The 22,620-nt window shown below is 37.2% G+C and overlaps 1 protein-coding gene and 1 long non-coding RNA gene across 7 annotated transcripts in view; one reads left to right on the forward strand and one right to left on the reverse strand.

Annotated features, from left to right (window-relative positions):
- Positions 1–8,022, reverse strand: part of LOC307146096 (solute carrier family 41 member 1) — a 20,775-nt gene extending 12,753 nt beyond the window's left edge. Inside the window, exons 1-2 of one of the 5 annotated variants that reach the window (XM_079849926.1) lie at positions 7,835–8,022; positions 2,844–3,161 (exon numbers count right to left, since the gene is read on the reverse strand). In XM_079849926.1, the coding sequence (XP_079706052.1) occupies positions 2,844–3,137 (294 nt within the window). In that variant the 5' untranslated portion in view covers positions 3,138–3,161; positions 7,835–8,022. Of the gene's footprint in view, positions 1–303; positions 1,425–2,843; positions 3,162–4,501; positions 4,640–5,777; positions 6,096–7,834 lie in introns of those variants that run through there. The other 4 variants (XM_079849924.1, XM_079849923.1, XM_079849925.1 and 1 more) reach the window with 4 other exon arrangements.
- On the forward strand, positions 5,866–20,816 carry LOC307146103. 2 transcript variants are annotated; one of them, XR_013819048.1, is made up of 3 exons: positions 5,866–5,945; positions 6,576–6,689; positions 20,657–20,816. It is a non-coding gene; the product is annotated as an uncharacterized lncRNA (long non-coding RNA). The 2 variants fall into 2 exon arrangements; XR_013819049.1 differs by having other exon boundaries at positions 5,872–5,941; positions 6,569–6,689.
- Positions 20,817–22,620: the final 1,804 nt, after the last annotated feature.

A 22,620-nucleotide genomic window follows, 5' to 3' on the forward strand; every position in this document is an offset into this window, starting at 1 on the left:
CTTGAAGTAACATGAAGATGGTATATGAATATGGTAGTATCATGCCTTTATAAAACTACTGTAGGACTCCCATGGTATTTACATGGTACTCAAGGCACAAAGTCATAGCACTACCATGGTACATGTCCAAAAAAAAAAGGTACTTTTTTATACTGGTGAAATATATCAAAGTATAATGGTATTACATCTAATCCCACCACTGAACCATGGCATCGCCAACATTTATCAATACTTTTGTAAAACAGCATTTTCAATAACATATCAACCAAGAAATATGGCAAATCTAGATTAAATTGCTCATACTTGGATAATGTCCATGACGATACCGGCCGCCACCATCCCCAGGCCGCCCAGCAGATACGGCAGGAAGACCTGCGCAGCGATGATGTACGAGCTCTCGGGCAGAAAGCCATGAGCCGAACGGGTGAGTTTGCAGGTGAAACCTCTGAGCTTCGTCCCCTGATAACAGAGCTCCAGCTCTAACTGAGTGACCACCATCTCTGTTACCCCATTCCCCAACGTAACCGGAAGGTTCAACGAGGGTACCTCCTAGATAGCTGAACGTTCCTTTCACAATGTTTCGAAAACCAAAATAAGAAGCTCAAGACAAACAGGCAAGAATATGATCTAGGTTAGGAAGAAGAAAAATAATATGCTGACTCAGAAAGACAGGATGTTCTTAAGATTAAACAATGAGGCAATTTAGCATCTTCAGATTGTCCCACGATAGCAAAGGCCCGACAAGTTGGCTGATGTATATTTCAGTTCTATCAATGCCAACAAATCCAACAGGAATCTTCACATTCAAAAGTCTCCTTCTCCTGAGTTGGTTCTCTGAGCATCAAAATCCAAACTTCAAGACTCGTCATATGCCTGATGAGAGCTGTCTCTAGAGGACTCTTAGGATAATTCCCAAGCCGCCGCTTTTTTCACTCGCAGGTCGCTGGAACGTCCATGTACACGAGCGCTACGATCTCCAGAGCGCATCTTCTCTCTGCCACAGGAGTCGTGACTCACAAGACAAACAGTCCTGTCTGGCTCGACGTCTCCGTCACCAGGCCTGGTCTAACAGGTCCAGAATGTGACAGAAACACATGTTGAGGCTTTTTTCCACTCGTTCCTCTTCACCCCCTCCTCACCGGTGCATCAGGCCTTTAAACAGTCACTAGTCACGAGCCTTATTACTTCCTACCAACCATTTCATCTGACTCAGATGCTCAGTCTTGCATCTGTCCCCCTGTCCTGCTCTCTGCTAATGTCTCCTCTGACGTATAACTGAACCTGTCTTATCAGCTATGAAAGGGCTGAGTGCTTGGCAGCCGGACGAGAGGGGGGAAAGACGAAGGAGGAGAGCGAGATAGAACAAGTGTGTGTATGAGAGACAAAGAGACAGATTGAGAACCCATGGGGTTGTAAAAGCTGCGTTGTTCGATTACTCACCACTCTACCGCTAGCCAGTGCGTAGAGGACACGTTGGGACGAGGGGCATGATTCAGCTAAAAACAACCCCAGCTCGGTCGTGAGCAGGCACAGTGACGCAGCAAATCCAGACCCACATCACCAACACACACCTCTGAACGCATTCATTAAACACCATCAGGACACAGCATCTCTTGAAACAACGATTATTAGGCAGGCGTTCTTTAAAAGAATCTTTTTTGTCAATATTTACTCGCTCTCATGTGGACTTTTAATCTAATAATTCTGGCCTTATTTTTTGCAAATCTGAGTTTATCTCTCAATTTTGATTTAAAGGGATAGTTCACTCTAAAATGAAAATGAAGTCATAAATTACTCACCCTGTTGTTGTTCTAATGTCGTATGCCCTTCTTTCTTTTATGGACCACAAAAGGAGAATTTGTAAAAATGTCTCCTCCATGTAATAGCAGTGAATAGCGACCAGCTTCAAGCTTTTTAAAAGAGACAAAAAATATCACAGAATGAACCCATGTGACACACGTTATACAGTATATTCCAAGTGTTCTGGGAGTATAGGATATAAAAATGTTGTGTTTTATTTAAGGAAAATTCTGACCTTAGCCGTTGGTCTTCAGTGCAAAGCTACGCGACGTGCAAGTTGTGAGAAATCAAGATTCGCAATTCTGATTGTTTCTGAATTCTGAATTCACATCTCACAATTCTGACTTTTTTCTCAGAACTCTGAGTTAACATCTATCTTTTTCAGAATTGCAAGTTTATATCTTGCAAAAGTCCGATTTTTTCTCTGAATTCTGAATTACGTCTCGGAAATTCTGGGGTTACATCTTGCAGTTCTGACTTTTTTTCTTGGAAGTTTGAGTTCACATCTCACAATTTGGACTTTTTTCCTCTGACATCTGAGTTTATTTCTATTTTGAGGGACACCTAATGAAAGGATTCATCTGTACCATGAAATGCACATTTCGTTCAATAAATGTTTTGGTTCATTCCATTTTTTAGAGACTTTTATTATGTCTTTTTTGTTCTTTTTAGAGCTTGACACTTTTCCCATTCACTTTTGTTGCATGTAAAGAAAAGTTGCATTAACATTTTGTTAAACATCTCAATTTGTGTTCCACAAAACAAACAGATTTGTAGTGACTTCAAATTTTTGGTTGAACTATTGCTTTAATGCTTCATGATAGGAGTGTTTTGTCCGGTCTCTCTCCTTCCGAATGAATTTCATTAATTTGCCTCACACTCTGCTTCCTGTTAGTGAGGATCATAAATATCAGCACTTGACAAGCTGGATAATTAAAGTGGGCACATTAATTGCTATAGCATCAACCTCAAACTGTTGCAAAGACATGTCAGGCGATAAAACGTTATGCAAAGTGGCAGAAAGTTCTTCAAAAGTCTCTTACCTGCACACTGTCCAGCACCATACCTGCCATCACCATCCCCATCCCAGCCAGCAGGTATGGGATCAGCACCTGCAGGCAGATAGAAATGGCCGACTCATCCTCTATCTTAGCCTGGGCTGTTTTGATCCTCTCCTCCATAGGCTTTTTAGGTGGTATGACGGGTGGCGGCAACAGCAGGTCATTTTGCTCATCTAGACTGCCAGCCCGATCCAAAGCACCCTGCCCCTTCCCTTTCCCCTTTTTGGACTTCTTGCGGCCACCTCCTTTCCTCTGTCGAACTTCGTCTCCTGGCATGGTGGAGTCTCCGGTCCGCTCCCTCTGAGAAACAGGAAGTCCATCACACAGTCAAATACAATACAACATTTAATTTAGGCCAAAACATTTCATAAGTCAAAATTTCCAAATTTAACACAAATGTATTCATTAAATGATAATAAAATCAGAAAAATAATTTTGAGTGAAAAGCTGAACAAATTTAAGGGGATATTTCACCCAAAAATGAAAATATCTGTCATCATTTTCTCATCCTCAAGTTGTTCCAAACCTGTATGAGTTTTCTTTGTTCTGCTGAACACAAAGGAAGATATTTAGAAGAATGTCGGTAACCAGACAGTTTCAGCGCCCCATTGACTTCCATAGTATTTTTTTCCTACTATAAAAGTCAATGGCTACCGTCAACTGTCTAGTTGCCTACATTCTTCAAAATACCTTCCTTTGTGTTCAGCAGAACATAGAAACTCATAGGCTAGAGGTTTGGAACAACCTGAGGGTAAGTAAATGACAACATTTTCATTTTTGGGTGAACTATCCTTTTAAATATTTGGTGATGAACATTGTTGTTGTTAATTCTGATTCTAGCCATTCTAATAATACATTTGTAGCATTATTTATGTCAAGAAAAACACATGTGACATGAAATATGTTGCTAAAATATAATTGTATAAATATGTATTAATATTAAATATATGTTTATATCTTAGTAAAAGCCAGAACTTGCTCAACCAGGTTTGATTTGTGTGTGTTTTTTTTTTTCTTGTGTTAAAATTGTTCTCTTTAATTACATATTTCATTTACATTGCTCATCCCAGATTTTCAATGTGGCTGCATACTCTTGAACCCCACTGTACACTATGAGTAGCCTAACGTGTATTTTAGTGATTTATCTGTAAGTGAGTTTGAATATAAGGCATTTATAAACGGTAAAGCGGCATAAATATTACTGCATTAGCGTTAATAATGTTAATCAGTATTTTGGAAGTTAGCTTTTTCGGGCTACTTTTAAACAGATCTTGTTACCACTATAATGACCCACAATCAATGTATCAACAGTCTGATCTGAAAGGTTGGTATCACTTCGATCTTTAATTACATGATGATGCTCATGTTTTGGTCCATAAGCACTGATGACACGTTGCCATAGCAATATCAAGTCGCACATTCCCACAGATATCACTGAAGCTTCTCAATCTGACTGATTGTTCAAATCTCACAACAACCGTTCCTCTAACAAATAAATGTATCTCACGCGTATACGGATCGAAGCTAAATGCTATCGACTCATGATATTGACAATGACAGATGAAAACAATGATAGGTTACACACGGTGATAGGTTGTACTCCACATCAGCAATAGAAAGCCACGTAAAGAACAGCCTACCGTCTCAAATTAGCCCTTCTTTAGTGTTTATGTTCATCACATTATGTGAAGCTTCGCTATCGATAATGGTATTATTCACTGTAAACGCTTAAGCGCGTTGAATCACTACTCGAAATGATAACTTCCTCGATAGGAAACGAATTCACCAATAGTACTACAGAGAAAGCTTGGCTCATGAATATTTATTAGTCACGTGAGGGGACGCGCCTAGAAGGTTTCAAAGCAACGTCTGCATGATGAAATTAATATTAATTCGTTATGTCGTATAATATTTGGCGATTCGACAGAGAAAAAGCCAGGATGTATTCAATCCATGGCAGGTATCAACTAATGTTAATATTTTAATATGTTCAAACATTAGTTTGAGCCTGAGGTGCTATCTTTCAAGTCGGTGAAACTTCTAACTTACGTTACTTCACTATTTTAATTAAAGCGGTTTTTAATCTACGCATGTGTGCTTCTGTCGTCAGTAGCTAGTGGTTTGGATTTTTTTATTTAGTGACTCGAATCTTTTAACCACATTCTCAGATGTATTCATTAATTCGTTCAGTGATATTTTCTGTAGATTACATAGCTAATTTATGCCAGTAGGTGGTGACAATCGAAAATAAAGGGTGAGTGATTCGAATCGTTCATTTAACCGATTCGCTTAACACAGTTTCGTTCAAATCCTTAATGACGTATAAAGCTTTTCCCCCAATTTATACACAGCTAACAGTGTAACGTTAAATACATTTAGTAGTTTAATGTTGTTTCAATATATTCTACCTATTTTTTATGTATAGTCATGTTTACATTCATAATTCTTCCGCACTCTTATTTCTCTCGCTGACTTGCAGACTTGAATAGAATATTATAACATACTAGGCTACAAATATTTTAGGGTATATTAACACTGATCTACATGATCAGTTATTCACGAACGAGCTTCGTTCTCACTTGGAGGAAATCGGTCACTTGCTTCAGTGAACGGAAAACATGAATGATTCGTTCGAACCGGAATGCTTTGTTCACTTAAATGATTCATTCAAAAACGAAACAACACTAGTTGTCAGCACTAGTCAAAACCCAAATCGAATGAAACTAGGTGATGTTGTTAGTTATACACTTCGTATGTAACATTTTTATGTATACAATTATTTTATTTACCGTAGTGTGTAAACTTTGATCGATAATTCTTACATTAAATTTGCACTGCAACTTCATTTTAAGGGATGAGAGATTAAAAGTGCTGTCTACTTCTAGAGTTGAGTATGTAATAATTTGACTTCTCTACCTTGTATTTGCCCACATTGCAGGTGTCCACGCATGCATCTAACTTCCAAAGGTCATGAAAAGTTGCACACCAGGCAGACAACTTATAACTGGATGTATGAATGGTCCATATAATGATATGGGAAGCTGATAACACAAACCAATCCCAAATTCTGCTGCTACGGTGTAAGTACAGCACAGATTTGTCCATGCAAATCTAACACACACTGATAGTCTTACCTATCACAATGTCGCAAAGCGAAGGAAAGTCGTAAGTGACCAGCATAAATCTTAAAGGGCACAGAGAATAACACCATGCAGTCGGATTGGAGGAGTCACAGATGGGGGGTGGCTCGGAGAGTGTCTTAAATTTCATCCGGCTGGCAGTTTAGAACACCCCCCTCCTGTCTGACCAAATCTGCCCCTGAGAAGATGGTGTTGACAGGGAAACCCATGCTCCTCTCTCCCTTCAAAGAACATCCAGTTAAACGGTTTCCATACACATATCACTATCACTTCACTGCCACCAAATTTGAAATGACAGTGTTTGCAGGCACATGTTTTGAAAAAGGCTTTTAGACCTAATTTGGTGCAGTAATTATGCAAATAGTGTTAGAGCACAGCATATGATGTTGACTGACTGGGTCACTTTATGAATTTACCCTGCAGTGATTCTGTTGGTTTCACATCATCTCAAAGGGCTGTTGCATAAGCATATTTTCAGTATTTGTTTATATATATTTCATAACAGTATTATGCAATGACATTCTTATTTAAATTGTTGTCAGCAAATACTGTTATTTATTGTTAAAGGAACAAGATGAAGAAGCCAGACGGTTCCAGAATCAAATACGACATTGATTAAGGATCATAGGATGTGTTCGGAATGGAATACTAGCTCACTGAATACTGCACAATATACGCTTCAAAAACAGTAAGTACAGTATAGTAAATGTTTCCAAGAATAGCACATTAAATTATGTCACATGAATTAATCATGTTCCAATTTAATTTTGGAAATTAAATGGGTATTTTGGCAGTTCATATTTATAAAAAAAAAAATCTTTATTTTTGGCTGTCACATTAAATAATGAGTGACAAAAAAAAATGTAAAATTACTTTAGGTTCTTTCATCACATTGGAAATTAAATGACTACAGACTACAGTACAGTAAAGACTACAGTATAGAGCCAGTGTTATTTTAGTATGTTTATATATTAATATAAATATTTTAATTAGCTTATATATATATATATGTATAAGTGTATATATATATATATATATATATATATATATATATATATATATATATATATTATTTTTTAGTTAAGTTCTTGTACTTTTGTTGTGTTTTTGTCATTTTTAATAGTTTTTTTTCTATTTATCTTTATACAACATTTCACGTTTTCATTTACCTTTTTTTAAGGGTAAGGTTTTCATCTAATATTTGATATTTTATTTTATTTCAGCTTTATTTATTGAAAACTATTTTTAATAGCTTTATGTAGTAGTGCATATATTCTATGCATACAGAAACTGTGCATACTGAGCCAAGTATACTAAAATATATACTACAGGAATGGTAGGTATAGTATGGGTAGTATGCTATTCCATAACATTCTCTAAATATCCGAGAATGACCTAAATATGTTTCTGCTTCCTGTGTGATGTTACAGTGGTCCACTAGGTGGAAGTAAAGTACAGCAGAACATGTGCCTCTGTGGCTAAATAGAAATAAGCCACATAAAGGTTATTGAGGAGAAACTGTGTTTTAGTAATTAAAAGAACAGTTGGATTGCAGGGTTTGCATGTTGATCAAAAATAGAGCAAAATAATGTGTCGGTGGATGAATTACACACATAACAAGAACTCCCACAATGCCTCTTATGGACCTCTGACATTAAATACCGGAATAAAACGCAGTAAAACAGAAACAAACACACACACATACGCTGTAATTATGGGTATGCTGTTGCTGACAGGAGTGGTGGAAACTTGTCAGAGGTGCTAAATATAGCTACTGTCCCTTCCAGCGAGACACAGTGGACACCTGTCACACACACGCACACAAACACTTACCCACAATGCTTAACTTTCACATTACACCACCTCCCACACTCTTCCTTTGGCTTCAGACGTCCCAGCTGTTCTCCACTTCATCTCAAACTTCAAAGCAAAAGAAAAGGAGCTAAAATGAAGGAATGTTATGCCTGGAAAAGCGCACTGATTCTGTATCAATCAGTTTGTTTGACAACCTAACGCTCTGTGCCCAGCGACAATTCAAAAGGAAACATATTGCAGGCATACTGTACATTCTATAGCATTTCAAAACCCATAAATGCCCATCAAGTCATTAATTCAAATGTTGACAAGTGGCGTCTTCCCACTTCTAAAGAAGGAAAAGATGGCTAATTGCTTCCTCCAAGCAAATCACCTCAAACATACCCCATAAAACTGTCACATCAAAAGAAATCACAGGAACAAGTAAACAGGGCCGGTTTCCACAAAAATTACAAGGCAGTGAAGCCTTTAGTAAAACCCATAAGTACATATGTTTAATCTCTAGTGTACTTCACTAACATGAGGAGACTCCAACAGCGGGAATCAAGTAGAGTTCCAAGAAACACATAACCCCTAACCTTTCCTGAAATGCAGTAGCTTCGCACATGTTAACGAGGTCTTAGCGGGGAACAGATAAATCAAAACTTATAAGATGGTTTAATACCTTAAACTGAATTGGGATTAGTGTCAACACATTCCAAAGAGCTTATCAGCACCTGCGCCGGGATCGTGTAAAATCCTTGAAACTTTTCTTGCAAAGAGAGAAACAGCCCCAGTGCATATATTGTAAGAAATATCAAAAGCAAATTTGATCATTGACTGAAGTCTCAGCGTGACTGCGAACACTACGTTTCCTTCACTCTTAGCTCAGAGCTAATAACAGGTTCTCAAATGACCTCTCGACTCTGCGTTCAGAACGTGGTGATCAAATGTCTCTGATTCCAGGCCTCTGAGGTTATGTTATGGATGTGAAGGTGAGGAGTGTGACTGACAGCTTTCTACTTAGAGCTCCTGAAGACAAACAGCAAACCTTCAACACACAATTGCTTATAACTTTATTCATTTATTTTGGGCGGCATCAAAACGTTTCCTAATTTAGCAACGACTCTGTTATACCCCTAACAAATATGATGTCTCATGTTTCTGAGCCCTAACGTTCATTAAAACGTGGTTCGATCCAAGAGGGAAGAATCCCTGCCATGGCACATGCTGAATGAAGAATAAGTTTGGCACATAAGTCTCACTGTAATAGCTGTTAAACAGCCTGCCAAAGAAAATAAGTGCATTCGTGATGAGCAGATTTTGTCTTAAAATAGAATATAATCTTTATTTATTACCAAATGAACAAGCCTGTGAGATGTTGCAATAGAATGGTGGCATGATTTTATTATTGGGACAATTCCCTTGGAGAAACCTGAGGTTAAGTGCCCTGCTCAAGGGCACAGTGCTGATGGCTCTTGGCTTGCTCATTATGGGGAATAAACCAAGGAGGTCTATAATACACAAAGTTATCTGATACGGTTCCCATTCAACTCAGCTGCAGTCATCAGAGGGAGGGCTCATGGCCCCCTTGAAGTACGCAGCCTAGAGGATGCCATCTTTGTTTCATGGCTACTTGCTTCCAGAAACATGTGACTGATCACTTGTCAAAAAAAGTCCATTTAAGAGCCCTCCAAATAAAGCATATTTGTGTGGCTTGAACAAAAGCAGTTACTTTAAAAGGCCATTAAACATGCTTTTTGACAACATAATGGTGTAGTAAGACATCCACCAGTAGGGATGAAGGTGTTGACGCTAACTAGTCAATAGAGCACAACAGTGACTAGACACTTTTTCAGTGGCATTGGTTCCCATTTTTCCCATTCATTTTCTCCATAAGGATTTAAAAAAAGTAAATGCTTTAGCTCTTAGCCATGAACCAAAGCAATCACCTCTGAGAATACTCACAACATTAACTGCTTTTGAAGCCAAAAAATCAACATATACAATGCATGAAAATCAGAAAAAGACAAGTGTTCAAAAGTAATGTCTTCTATGAGGAAATGAACAGCAATCCAATGAATAAACAATATATTTCAAATAGATATAGACTTAATAGATGAAGGATTATATGACACTGAAGATTGAGATTTCAGATTTACCATCACAGTAATTTAAAATAGCTTTTCATATATACAGTATATGCTGTAGGCTATATTTTAAAATGTAATAACAGCTACGAAACAGCTATTTTAAATTGTTATAATATTTCACAACATTACTGTTTTTACTCTATTTATCAAATAAATGCATCTTTCAAAAACATAAAAAAACAATCTTATCAGCCCTAAAAATTGAATGGTATTGTATGTGTATATACAAATAAGAGAGTGAAGAATGTAGGAATACTGGCTTGATTATGTAAGTTGTCATGGGATTGCTTTCTCTTTAGGATTCATGGGTAGTGTAGATCTTCACCTAAAAATTCAATATTAAATATGATTATTTTTTAAAATAATTTACGTTAAAATTACTATTGTAAAATTACTAACGTATAAAATATACGTTATGGCTTCAACAGAACCACATACCATTGATTAATAACCTCCAATCTTATGGTACGTCTGTCACAAAAGGTTTGTACAATCGTTAAAATTGATTTCTCTATGAAAAAAAAGAATGGGATTTTTATTTCCAGAACCCAACCCTAGATTGTTCCAGTTACACACCCTGCATTTTATCCACTACAACCAAACACCACCCCATTACTGGCTATCTTTTAAAACTAAATGTGTATTTAGTTCATGCATTATGCATGGATTCACCGTTTTCACACCATCACCAAGATAGAAGCCCATGGGGAGCAATTTCCGACTTTGTGCACTCCAGATCTTTGCAGACAGTGTACAGAGTTCATTACAATAAAATAATCATCCTGACTATGCTGATCGTGATGTTAGCTGCAGGATAAATGCGGTGTAACTGCTTTCCACCCCACTCCCACATTTCTTCGCTTTCCCACAGCGCGCTTACTCTTGCTTAGCGTGCTCAGATCGGCCGCAGCTGTTCGTGTGGGTCTCCACCCTCTCCAGCAGAGCTCGATTACATAACGTTACAGAGTGATTGATGAGCTCTCAGATTTCCTCTCACTGCCAAGTGTCCATTCTCTCTCCTCTGTCCAGTCTTAGTCTGCATAAACGTTCCCGTCTCTTTTCGCTTTATATCTCAATCTTTACATCTTCAGAATAGGACAAAGAAGAAGAAAAGCAAATCCTTCAGAAACAGAGATGATAAGACAGTCTGCTGGCAGGGCACAAGTGCAAATCTGAGTCATCCAGTTTTATGAGCTTAATCTCATTCATGTCACAACACGCACCGAGCTGATGAAATGACACATATTGCACTTGCAGCAAACTGCACTCTTAGCACACAGAAAGGTCTCCTTTTTGTCTAGCAAATGTAATTCTTGCATTACTACTCCCTTGTCCACGCACTACTGGGTTTTCTGCAGCAACCCGAAGTATTACTCAATTCTGATATGTGGCTTGACCATTAAACATCTGTTATCATGGGACTTTCACTCTTATCAGAACTAATGTTTGAGCATAACTGCAGCTGAAAAGAAACGAATAGACTTTTGCAAGAGAAGAGACATGGAAAACTTCTGTTATGAGTTTCATGGGAATAGTGAGCCGTTCTTTCTTTGACGTCACGTCATTGAACAGGAGACTCACGGAACAAGCTTTAGTGCTTTTTGGGGAGTGTTACGGCACTCACAGGTGTAGACAGACATGCTCCCTCTCAATCAAACTTTCAGAGGACTGTCATAATGTACTCTGTGCACTAATAATGAGAGGTGACAGCTGCTGATTAATATTCAGTGTTTGCCAAGGCAGTGTTACTATTACTTTAGCTCATACTGAGAGGTAAGGGGTTTAGGGGCCGATCACACAGAGCACGATTTCCAGTCCACTGCGCTACTTTTCCATTGTTTTTTATGTAAACACGCTAGACGGACGTGTTTGACCACTGCGCTCACGTTTTGCGTCTTTTGCAGCATCTTGCGCATGACACAGCATTCTAAAAACGCAGCAGAAGTTCAACTTTTAAATGTCTCATTCCTCTTCATTCTGTGGGAATGGCCCTTAAAGGGGGGGTGAAATGCTCATTTTCACTCAATCTCCTGTTAATCTTGAGTACCTATAGAGTAGTATTGCATCCTTCATATCTCCAAAAAGTCTTTAGTTTTAGTAAATTTATTAAAGAAAGATAGGCTGTACCAAGTCTTTCCGGAAAAAACCGAGCGTCTGGAGGCGGGCCGTGTGGGCGAAGCCAGAGCATCCGTCGATCTGGGCTTTGTTTATAAAACATTCATCGTCGAAATGCAGGGAACAAACAGTCTACACAACTCGTTTCTGCATCCACTGTTCCTAACGCTGGGTTCTTTGGTAAGCTTTCCCTCACATCCAAAAACACACTTTGGAGACACTATGCAGCGCTGCCGATGATTTCCTGTTGAAGCGCGTTGATGTGCGCGGTCTCGCTCTCCTCTGGTCGACGTGTGCGCGGCCGCGCTTTTCCGGGAGAAATGCTCATATAAGGAGTTCCACTCTGGTCTACGTCATTAGATCCACGGTCGAAAAAAAACCAGCCGAAACTTGTACCAACCCGGAAGTAAGATTTTCGGCACAGAAATTCTCCGTTATTCGTCCAAAATATTTAAAAAAAACTTTGGCCATGTTTAGCATGAGAATCCATCTCTTTAACACTGTAAACAACTCTGAATACATGAAACACCATTGTACCCCCCCCCCCTTTAAACATAAATTACATTACGGCACATAACTCACGCTGCGCCGTTTGAGCAGTGCACATGATCAATACCTCAATTACCCAGATAGTTGTGCGCTGTTATTTATATCTTCATGATATTTCACCCAGCAGATCATAAAATGGGCAAATACATCTCATTAAGGGCCATCGAGGGACCAGAATATCATATCATTATACAGTTTCTGCTTGAGTGAAAAAAAATAGGAGGGGGACAAATTTAGCAAAATAATGAAATAGTCCAACTGAGAGATATTAAGTCACACTGTGAAATATAAAGTTGCAGTTACATTTTTATTTTATTGTTTTACTCTGAGGCAGCTGGTTGCGTCAGTGCTATTTACAAGTTATCAGACATACAATTAATAAAAATATTTTTGCATGGGCAAGCAGCACTCACGTTTTCTGATTTTCAGCTGTCAAATGTATTCTTAACTAGCTGCACTGTCCTGGCCGAAGGTAGTCTTGTGTAGTGAAGTACTGAAATATTGTAGTATCTTTATGGTTTAAATGAAGCTCTGTTGGAGTAGATAATCCCCCCAAAATTATTTCAGATACTGATGATGGCACATGAGGAAAAGCTCTCTAAATGTCACTCTAAAACTTCCTGCCTGAGGTTACAGAACAACACCGCAAAACCTTAGAAAAAGGGAAAACTCATCTGGAACATCTTTGTGCTGCAAAACGGCTCTAAGGTCTCTGTATGTGAGACTCATCCACCGCATTTTTTTGCAGAATCTTTGAAGTTACTTTGGTTTAAATATTTAAAAATGATTGGCTACTCAATATTTAGTTTCATAGTCTGCTCTGTATTTTTGTTGAGAAAAAGCAGATATAATCACAAGAACCTCTTCCATCTGCAAATCGTTCTCTCTAATATCCTTAAAATGTGTGTAATTTTGCTCCACCAGCAGCAGAACATTTTCCCAACAGAACTGGAAAAAAAAAAGTTTTCAAACACTCCCTCATCTTCCATTGTAGTCCAGGTCACGCAATTATGTCCATCCCAGTCGAGCCACCCAAACACATTTTAATTGGTGCTGCTAAAAAATATATAAATTATACACTCCACATACACACACTGAACAGTTTTCATAATTTATCAAAAATGTCATGTAGTGTTCTGTGAAGTTCACTAAAGAAAGTTAGATTCCTGCTCACTGAAAAATCATAGTTTTCAACATTTTAATGTACAGCACATGATGTAACAGCACAGACCAGGTCTGTCATTTATTAAAAAGTCTACCTGTTTGTATATTAGTACAGTGTTCATTTAATCTAATTCATATGCTGTTTTCATGATCTTTCATCTGCTGCATTAAAACGAAGTAGCACAACAGTTGTAAGCTGCTGTCCCCTTTGAATGTCACCATGGAGGCGGGAAAAACCTGTTCTTCATTTGATAAACAAACAGGCCCAGGCTAGCTGAAGCATCCGACCATATCATCTAATCAATTGTTTGAAAAAAAAAAAAAAGATTACACAGAAAGACAGTTGCAGATTAAAGAAAACAATGTACATGTCACAGCTAACACATAAATATGTCAAAAGTATCCTAGAAAAATATCCAATATACTGGTGTCAGCCAATTGTGTGTGTGCACCGTCATTCATAGAAGAAGCAGGCGAATGGCAGAGCGCCTCTATCTTCTGCTTGTGATTTGCTACAGTCATTATGACATTAAAGCAGGCTGGAGGCTTGGCCACAGCCTTTCTTGGAAAGGAAACACCAGCGTCCTCACACTCTTAAAATGGAGGGGAAACACAGAGAGAGGTTTTGAGCACACGGAAGGGTAACATTAACCAAGATATGCAAGATGATGATGGTCCCTGGAACAGTATTTCTGGCTCCATCCAACGTCTATTACATAAGTTACTCTGAGTGCTGTTGTACCCCCTTTGCTAGCGCTGTGTGTATGAGCATTACTGTACAGCTCTGCAAATGCTCTTGGGATCAAATCAAATGACTCTTAGTCCTTGACCTTCATCCATAATGGTTGTATTTGTTCAGAATCCATAGGATCAACGGCCAGCAATCAGACTCATTTGAATCAGCCCCACTATCGGTCCAAACCATCAGTGTTGGACATCAAAATTACATACAATCTGGTGTAGTTTTAGGCCCAAAGCAGCTAATGCTGGCTCTCCTCATACATACACATCTGGGCTCCATCACAGTTCTCTTCTGGCCATATGGGAGTGTTTAATTTCTCTCTCTCTCTCTCTCTCTGAAAGCAAGAGCAGCAAGAAGGTCTCACTAGATCAACTGGTTCCAACCATACAGTAAGATGAGCTCTCTGGGACCAGTGCAGCCACAGACTATAGACAATGTCCCAGCCTCTGAGAAGCTATGAAGCCAAAATAGGTAGTATTAATACAGTATAGTTTGTGTATAGTTTTAGTACCTGATTCACAAAGGGAATCGTGCATATCGGGTAAGGATGCAAACGGGCCCAGATAATCGTTTGAACGCAATGCATTATTGCAATAGACAGAGTGTTTTTTATATATATATATGACATTTACAGCAAGTCTAATTTACATAGAAAGCATTTTTCTGCCTCAAATTAAAAAATAAATTGTGTGATAAAGTGTAAAATAGGAGATAAAGTCACATAATGAGCTATAAAATCAAAACTATGAGAAACAAAGTAGCAATTCCAAGTTAAAAAAAGTCCCACTGTGAGATATGCCCCAATGAGACAACGTTATATTATTATTTCTCACAGTGTATATTTATATTTCACAATGTATTAGATATAAAGTCATTCTGAAATAAAGTCTCAATTAAGGTGCGTTCACGTATGGAAGCTTGTTTTTGCCACAGAATAAAACATTTTAAAAGATAACTGTGACTTTTTATCTCATAATTGTAATTCTGACTTTATTTCTCAGAATTGCGAGATATAAAGTCAGAATTGCGTGATATAAAGTCGCAATTGCTTGTTATAAAGTCAAAATTGTGACATATAAACTCACAATTGCGTGTTATATTCTAAGGAAAAAGTCCAATTCGGATTCTATTGCGATTGTTTATATCTCATAATTCTGACTTTATAACACTCAATTGCGACATTATATTATGCAATCATGACTGTATATCTCCCAATTGCATGTTATAAAGTCAGAATTGTACGTGTTATAAAGAAAGTCAGAAAAGTTTGTTTATTTCTCACAATTCTGACTTTATAACACAATTGCGAATTTATATCACGCAATTCTGACTATAACACACAATTGCGACTTTATATTACGCAATTCTGACTTTGTAACTTGCGATTGTGACTTTATATCACGCAATTCTGACTTTGTAACTTGCAATTGCGGCTTTACATGTATATTACGCAAGTCAGAATTGTGAGATGTAAATTCGCAATTGTGAGAAAAAAAGTCAGAATTGTGAGATAAAAAAGGTTATTTTTTATTCTGTGGTGGAAACAAGCTTCCATATTCATGCCATGTAATTACCGTAACGATTCTTAACTGTAAAAAGCCTTCAAGTGCTTTAGAAATCGCAATTACAACGTTTAAACGTTTAATTTTCTGAGAGCTACGACTTGTACCACATGGCCGCTGTACCACCTGACCACTGCAGATTTGAGGTGTGTTCAACTTGAAACGGTGTATGACATCAAAGTACGGCAAGAGTGATTCGAAAGCATACAAAGCTTTATTTACGGTAATTACGGCATGGCGTGAACGCAGCATTGCCTTTTTAGCTTTTACTATGAGGTGGAAAAGAACTTGCATGGCAAGGAAAGTGTTTATGCTTAAAGAAAAGTATAGCACTTTTTAGGTGTAATTAGTCTGATTAAACTTCATTATCAGTGGTTAGTGCATAAGATGCTGGTTTTTGTGCTGATATACCACATGCAAAAGTGGCAGTAGTTTACTTAATTTTCTCTGAATGATCTAATCGAGACTCTATTCTAATTGAGTCAAAGCTGCCAAATATATCTACAGTCAGTTCACAAAGTAAAGTGTCAATTCATAGATGTCCTGTAAAATTTCACACACTTTAGCAGTAATTTCTCAAAACCTTGTTGCTTGGTTTAAGTTCAAAGTTCATATACACAATCAATGATACTTTGTTTGCCTCATCATCCGACAGTTGTCTCAGTGGGTGCTGGGAACGCCATGGCCCACCGTTAGCTGAATGTGATCGCTGTGCTTGAAAATGAAACATCATCGAGGTTTCTCATGAATCAGGCTACACAGTTGGCGCTTTGGGTTCTGTGACTTGAGTCTATGATAGCATTTCCCTGGGGCCAAACCTGCAGAGTGAAGAGAAAAAAGAGCCTTTAACCAGAGGACTGATCTCTTCTGTGAAAAAGTCAAGCTCAATGGAGTGATATCAGTGCAGAAAGCACACCCACGTCCCACTCCAACCTAAACAAACCTATGAAATAATGAGGTACACAAGCCAAAAAACGCTGACGCTAAATGAAAAGGGGAAGAGAGAAAAGATGCAGGAGACAGATAAAAAGCAAAAGTCAGGAAGGCGAGCTGCCAGACCTCCTGAAGCCAAAAGTTTAACGCTTCTGGAAGCTTAATAATGTCACCTTTCAGAAAACTGTTAACAACAACTGTTCTCAATCAGCGGGGCGGTGAGGCAGCATTTGAATTAACTTTAATTGAAATAGCGCTCACATTTGGGTTGACCCGCAGAAGACTAGTAAATAGTGTGGCAGAGGAGTTCGAGGAAAAAACTGTACTTTACAACAGTTCAAAAACAAGATGATTTGATGCCAAGAGTAATGAAGTGAAAGTGTTAAGAGTCCAGAGTGCTTTCGGAGCTTTAAACAGCGAGGTGTATTTGAAGAGGTGTTTCAGAAACGGGGCTCTTGCAGTGCTGTGATAACTATTCGGCATTTTAAAAAAGAATGTTCGAATTAATTTAGAATGGAAATACATTCAGTGGATGACTATTACTGAAACTCTGCATAGAGAACTGATTGTTGAAAACAAAGTAAAATGAAAATATGACTAAAAGGATGGAACTTGTTTTTGCATTGAAATGTATACACTGAATTATTTTTTATCTTTTTGACTTGCTTTCTAGTAAAAATATTTTTAAAGACAAGATACATACTGCATAAGATATTAAGACTTTTATTCAGCAAGAACACATTGAATTTATCAAAAGTGACATTTAGAATTCTATTGTAAATAAATGCTGTTCTTTTTAACTTTTTATTAATCAAAGAATCCTGAAAAAAGTATCACTGTTTGCACAAAAATATTCAGCTGCACAACTACTTTCAACATTGATAATAATCGTAAATGTTACCTGAGCGGCAAATCAGCATATAAATGAGTGAAAGGATCATGTGACACTGAAGACTGGAGTAATGATGCTGAAAACTCGACTTTGCATCACAGGAATAAATTACATTTTAAAATATATTCAAATACAGAAACAGTTATTTTAAATTGAAATAATATTTTACAATATTACTGTTTTTACTGTAATCAAAGCAGCCTTTGTGGAAATAAGAGACATTCAAAAACATTTTAAAAATCTTACCGACCCCAAACTTTGGAGATTTTTTTAAAACATTTTTAATATAAACAGTATAATAAAAAATAAATCTGCCAGTGCAGTAAGACAAAATACATTTACAGTATACTGTATTTAAAGGGATAGTTCACCCAAAAATGAAAATTCTGTCATCATTTACTCACCCTCAAGTTGTTCCAAATCTGTATGATTTCCTTTCTTCTGCTGAACACAAAAGAAGATATTTTAAAGAAGGTTGGTAATTAAACAGTTGCTGGTCCCCATTGACTTCCATAGTATTTTATTTTTCCTACTATGGAAGTCAATGGGGTCCATTAGTCGTTTGGTTTCTTCAAAATATTTTCTTTTGTGTTCAGCAGAAGAAAGAAAGTCATACAGGTTTGGAACAACTTGAGGGAGAGTAAATGATGACAGAATTTTCATTTTTGGGTGAACTATCCCTTTAAGATACAATCAATAAAAAACGAGTCTTAATATCTTAATAGTAAATATATTTTGTTGTGTTTGAGATATTTCTTTATATTTTTTTAGATATTTTGAATGTTTTAGATATTTTAATTTTAATTAGACTAAAATACTAATCAAGACTAGGATTTTTGCAGTGTAGAACTAAAATACATTTTCTTTGGGCTTTTGAAGATGTTTATTCTTCTTCAACTTATTGAGCCCTTGTAAAGTTTCATGTGACAATATTGCTTGTGCTTGGTTGAGCAGGCTCACATTCCATGCAATCGCATTATCGTTCTTAGAAAAATGCTTACCAGGAAGTAGGCCTACTTACTAGTATTTGAATTACTGCCAAAGTGTGGCTTCAGTCGTCAGGGTTTAAAGGGGAAATGAACATAATTTGCTATGCGAGTCAGTGTTTTACTAGTAATATTATGTAATGATATATAACACATAGTAGCAGCATGATAAAGGATAGAATCATCTGAGAAGTCATTTAATACAATCATTAAAATGCTGAAACGCGTTTAATGTGGGTCTTGGGAACCAGGCATTGATCTTCTGTTCGTTTACCATCTCTGAGATATTTGATATGGATACTTGCTATAAGACTAAAAGGTCTTAAAAAGAAAGACATTTAAAAGAGTGATATTTCAAGTATACTGTATCTAAAGTGAAACACCTGGTCCATAACATTGCAGTAAAGAAAGAGGCTCTGAAGGGTTGTTTCTCCTCAGAGATGCTCTTCTCTGGGTTTCTTGACCTCCACACAGAAGCCTGATGAGATTTCACTGCCTGCAGTCCAGTCATCTGAAAACAAGGATAACACATGGTTCACAATTTGACTAATATCTAAGCAGGATGGTCACATGGAGTTGGCTTGAAACTTGCCCACTAAAATACTGTATTTTTCACCATCACACTGTACCTGAAATGGCAATAATAACAAACAGTAAAAAATTTAAGAAAAAAATCTATACAAAATGTTAGCTATACACAATCATGTTTTTTTTTTTGTTTTTTTTTTCTATGGTGATACCATGTTTCAGACATTAACCATTTTTCCGGACATAGACCTATACTATAGTAATATCATGTTTTTTAGGACATGGTACCACCATGTTTTTTTTTCAGTAATACAATGTTTTATTTTGATATGTACTATGTAAATAAATACATAGTAAGGTGTATGTTTTTTTTTTTTACATATACTACAATAATACAATGTATTATTAGAACATTGTACCACCATGTTTGTTTTTTGGACGTACTATGGTAATACCATATTTTTAGACATTTACTATAATACCATGTTTTTTAGGACATGATACAACCATGTTTTTTACATTTACAATACAGGTTTTCAGATATGTACTGCGGCAACATCAAGTTTTTGAGGTCATGTACCATAGTACTACCATGGTACTTAAATTAGTATTACTATCTGATACTGTATCATGGCACCACCATCGTACTTCTTTGGACATGATAAATCTACTGTATTACTGAAGTACCTTGCACAAACCATGTGAATATAAGTAAAAAACTTTCACTTAAGAATAAACTTCTGAACCCACACCAGCTGAAATTATCCTTCCACCGGCCCAAACCAAAAAGTTTTTTTTCAGCTGGTTCTGTTGTTCTCCTTGGTCAGTCTCTCACCATCTCAGGTGTCATTAGCTACTCACTCTATTGTACGTTTCTTCTTATTTTCTCTGTAATTCTGTTTACAAAACTGCCAAAGCCACAATTGCTAGGAGACCCATTGTCAAGATTCCTGCTTAAATTAAATGGTGCGGCAACAAAAAAAGCTTCTTCTGAAACCTGTGTGTGTGTGTGTGTGTGTGTGTGTGTGTGTGTGTGTGTGTGTGTGTGTGTGTGTGTGTGTGTGTGTGTGTGTGTGTGTGTGTGTGTGTGTGTGTGTGTGTGTGTGTGTGTGTGTGTGTGTGTGTGTGTGTGTGTGTGTGTGTGTGTGTGTGTGTGTGTGTGTGTGTGTGTGTGTGTGTGTGTGTGTGTGTGTGTGTGTGTGTGTGTGTGTGTGTGTGTGTTTTGTTTCACCCCCAGACATTCTTATGGAAGTCTCTGGCGGAATATCAGCCCTGCTCTGCCAGCTCTTGTTCTTTTAGCTTTTTTTGCAGCAGACGATTCTCTCTGTTCACAATCTGTCTCTCTATATCCCTGCAATGGTCATTAGGATCAGTATTACAAAATACAGTATGAGGATTCAAAAGTGAGGGATGGAAATCAGTTTAAGCGCGCTGTTGCGTGACTGTAGAGAACGGAATGATAGAGACACATGGTGGGTATCTGGCTTGGATCTCTTTTTGTTGACTATAGCCTGACATATGATGTTCAGTATTATTGTTTTTTTTTTTTTATCAATTTATTGTGAACAGCTCGACTGAATTTGTGGAATATTTTGTAACAATGAACAGCAGCACATTTGTAATAAAATGCATCTCTCAGAAGTAAAATCATGTGCATATGTATCAGTCTGACGGTTGATCAAAGATGAATGGACACCATCTTATGTGCTGAAAAGCAAAAACATACTTTACAGATGATGTTGTGGCGTTTTTGCAGACAGAATAATGCGTCCTTTGTCTTAATGACACATGAAATTACAAGTTCATCTCTCATTTGCAGGATGATGAATGGAGCCTGTCCCGTTAAATTCTATCATTTAGCCCTGAACACACTACAGAGGTTTAAACTATTCACAATTACAAGCACGAACACAATAAAAGCTAAAACGTATTGGTCTAAAAAACCCACAAATGCTTCGGCTGCTGGAATTTATCATTCATGACCAGATTTCATTTGGAACTGTTGAATATAATCATGGCATATTTCCACATTTCTCTCCTTATATAATGAATACATGCAGAATAATAATGACCGACCAATGGTGCATCACAAATGCTTTTGAAACAGGATTGTTTTCTCGCTCATTTGCTATATATTAAGTGTCATCCTCACAATTTAGACATACTGTATGGCACATAATTAATATTTTAGTAGACACATAAAAGTTATCAATAGCCTGCAAAACATCATTAAAAACCAACATGATGTCATTATAATTCGTATAAACGTCTATATAAAGCATGGTTCTCGCAAAGGTACATTTTTGTATGTTTGTATAGACACTGAAATGTCAAATATTATTTACAGCATCAACAATATTTACAACATCAAAGCATAAACTTTTACATACAGTATATACAACTTGTCAGATGTACAAAAGTTTGCATATCATTTGAGGTTAATGCAATGTTGAATTCATGGAATTAATAGGTTCAGTAAAAGAGTGAAACATGTTAAGTTCCAACTTTCGCCCAATCTACCTTTTCTTTCAAAAATATTGGAAAATATTGTTGCATTTTAGGTTCGTGCTCACCTTTTAAAAAATAACTTGCTTGAAAAATTTCAGTCCGGTTTTTGTCCATTGCATAGCACAGAGACTGCCATGGTAAAAGTTGTTAATGATTTGCTGATGGCAGCTGATTATGGACTCTTAACTATACTTATCCTACTTCATCTACTGTAAGTTCTTTTAGATAAATTATTCTCTCACCTGGTTTAGATCTTATCTCTCTGGGCGCACTCAATTTGTCCATCTTAAAAATTTCAGATCATACTCTTCATCTGTTACCACTGCTGTTCCTCAAGGCTCTGTTTTGGGCCCTCTTTTATTTATCATTTACCTACTATCTCTTGGTTATATTTTTAGGAAATATGGCATTAGTTTTCATTGCTATGTGGACGACACCCAGCTCTATTTGTCTTCCTAGGAAAATTCTACTCTTCTTTCTTCTTCCCTCTTGGACTGTCTAGAAGAGATTAAACCCTGGTTTTCACGCAATTTTTTGTTGGCACTAAATCCAATTTGGCAAAATCCAACAGCTTTTCACTTTCTATTGCTAATTCTATAATCTCCCCATCTCCTCAGGTTGAGTCTGGGTCTCGTCCTTGAAAGTACTTTGTCTTTTGAAACGCATGTGAACAATGTTACTCGGTCTGCATAT

The sequence above is a fragment of the Squalius cephalus genome, assembly GCF_949319135.1.
Source record: "Squalius cephalus genome assembly, chromosome: 18".
Classification (NCBI taxonomy): domain Eukaryota; kingdom Metazoa; phylum Chordata; class Actinopteri; order Cypriniformes; family Leuciscidae; genus Squalius; species Squalius cephalus.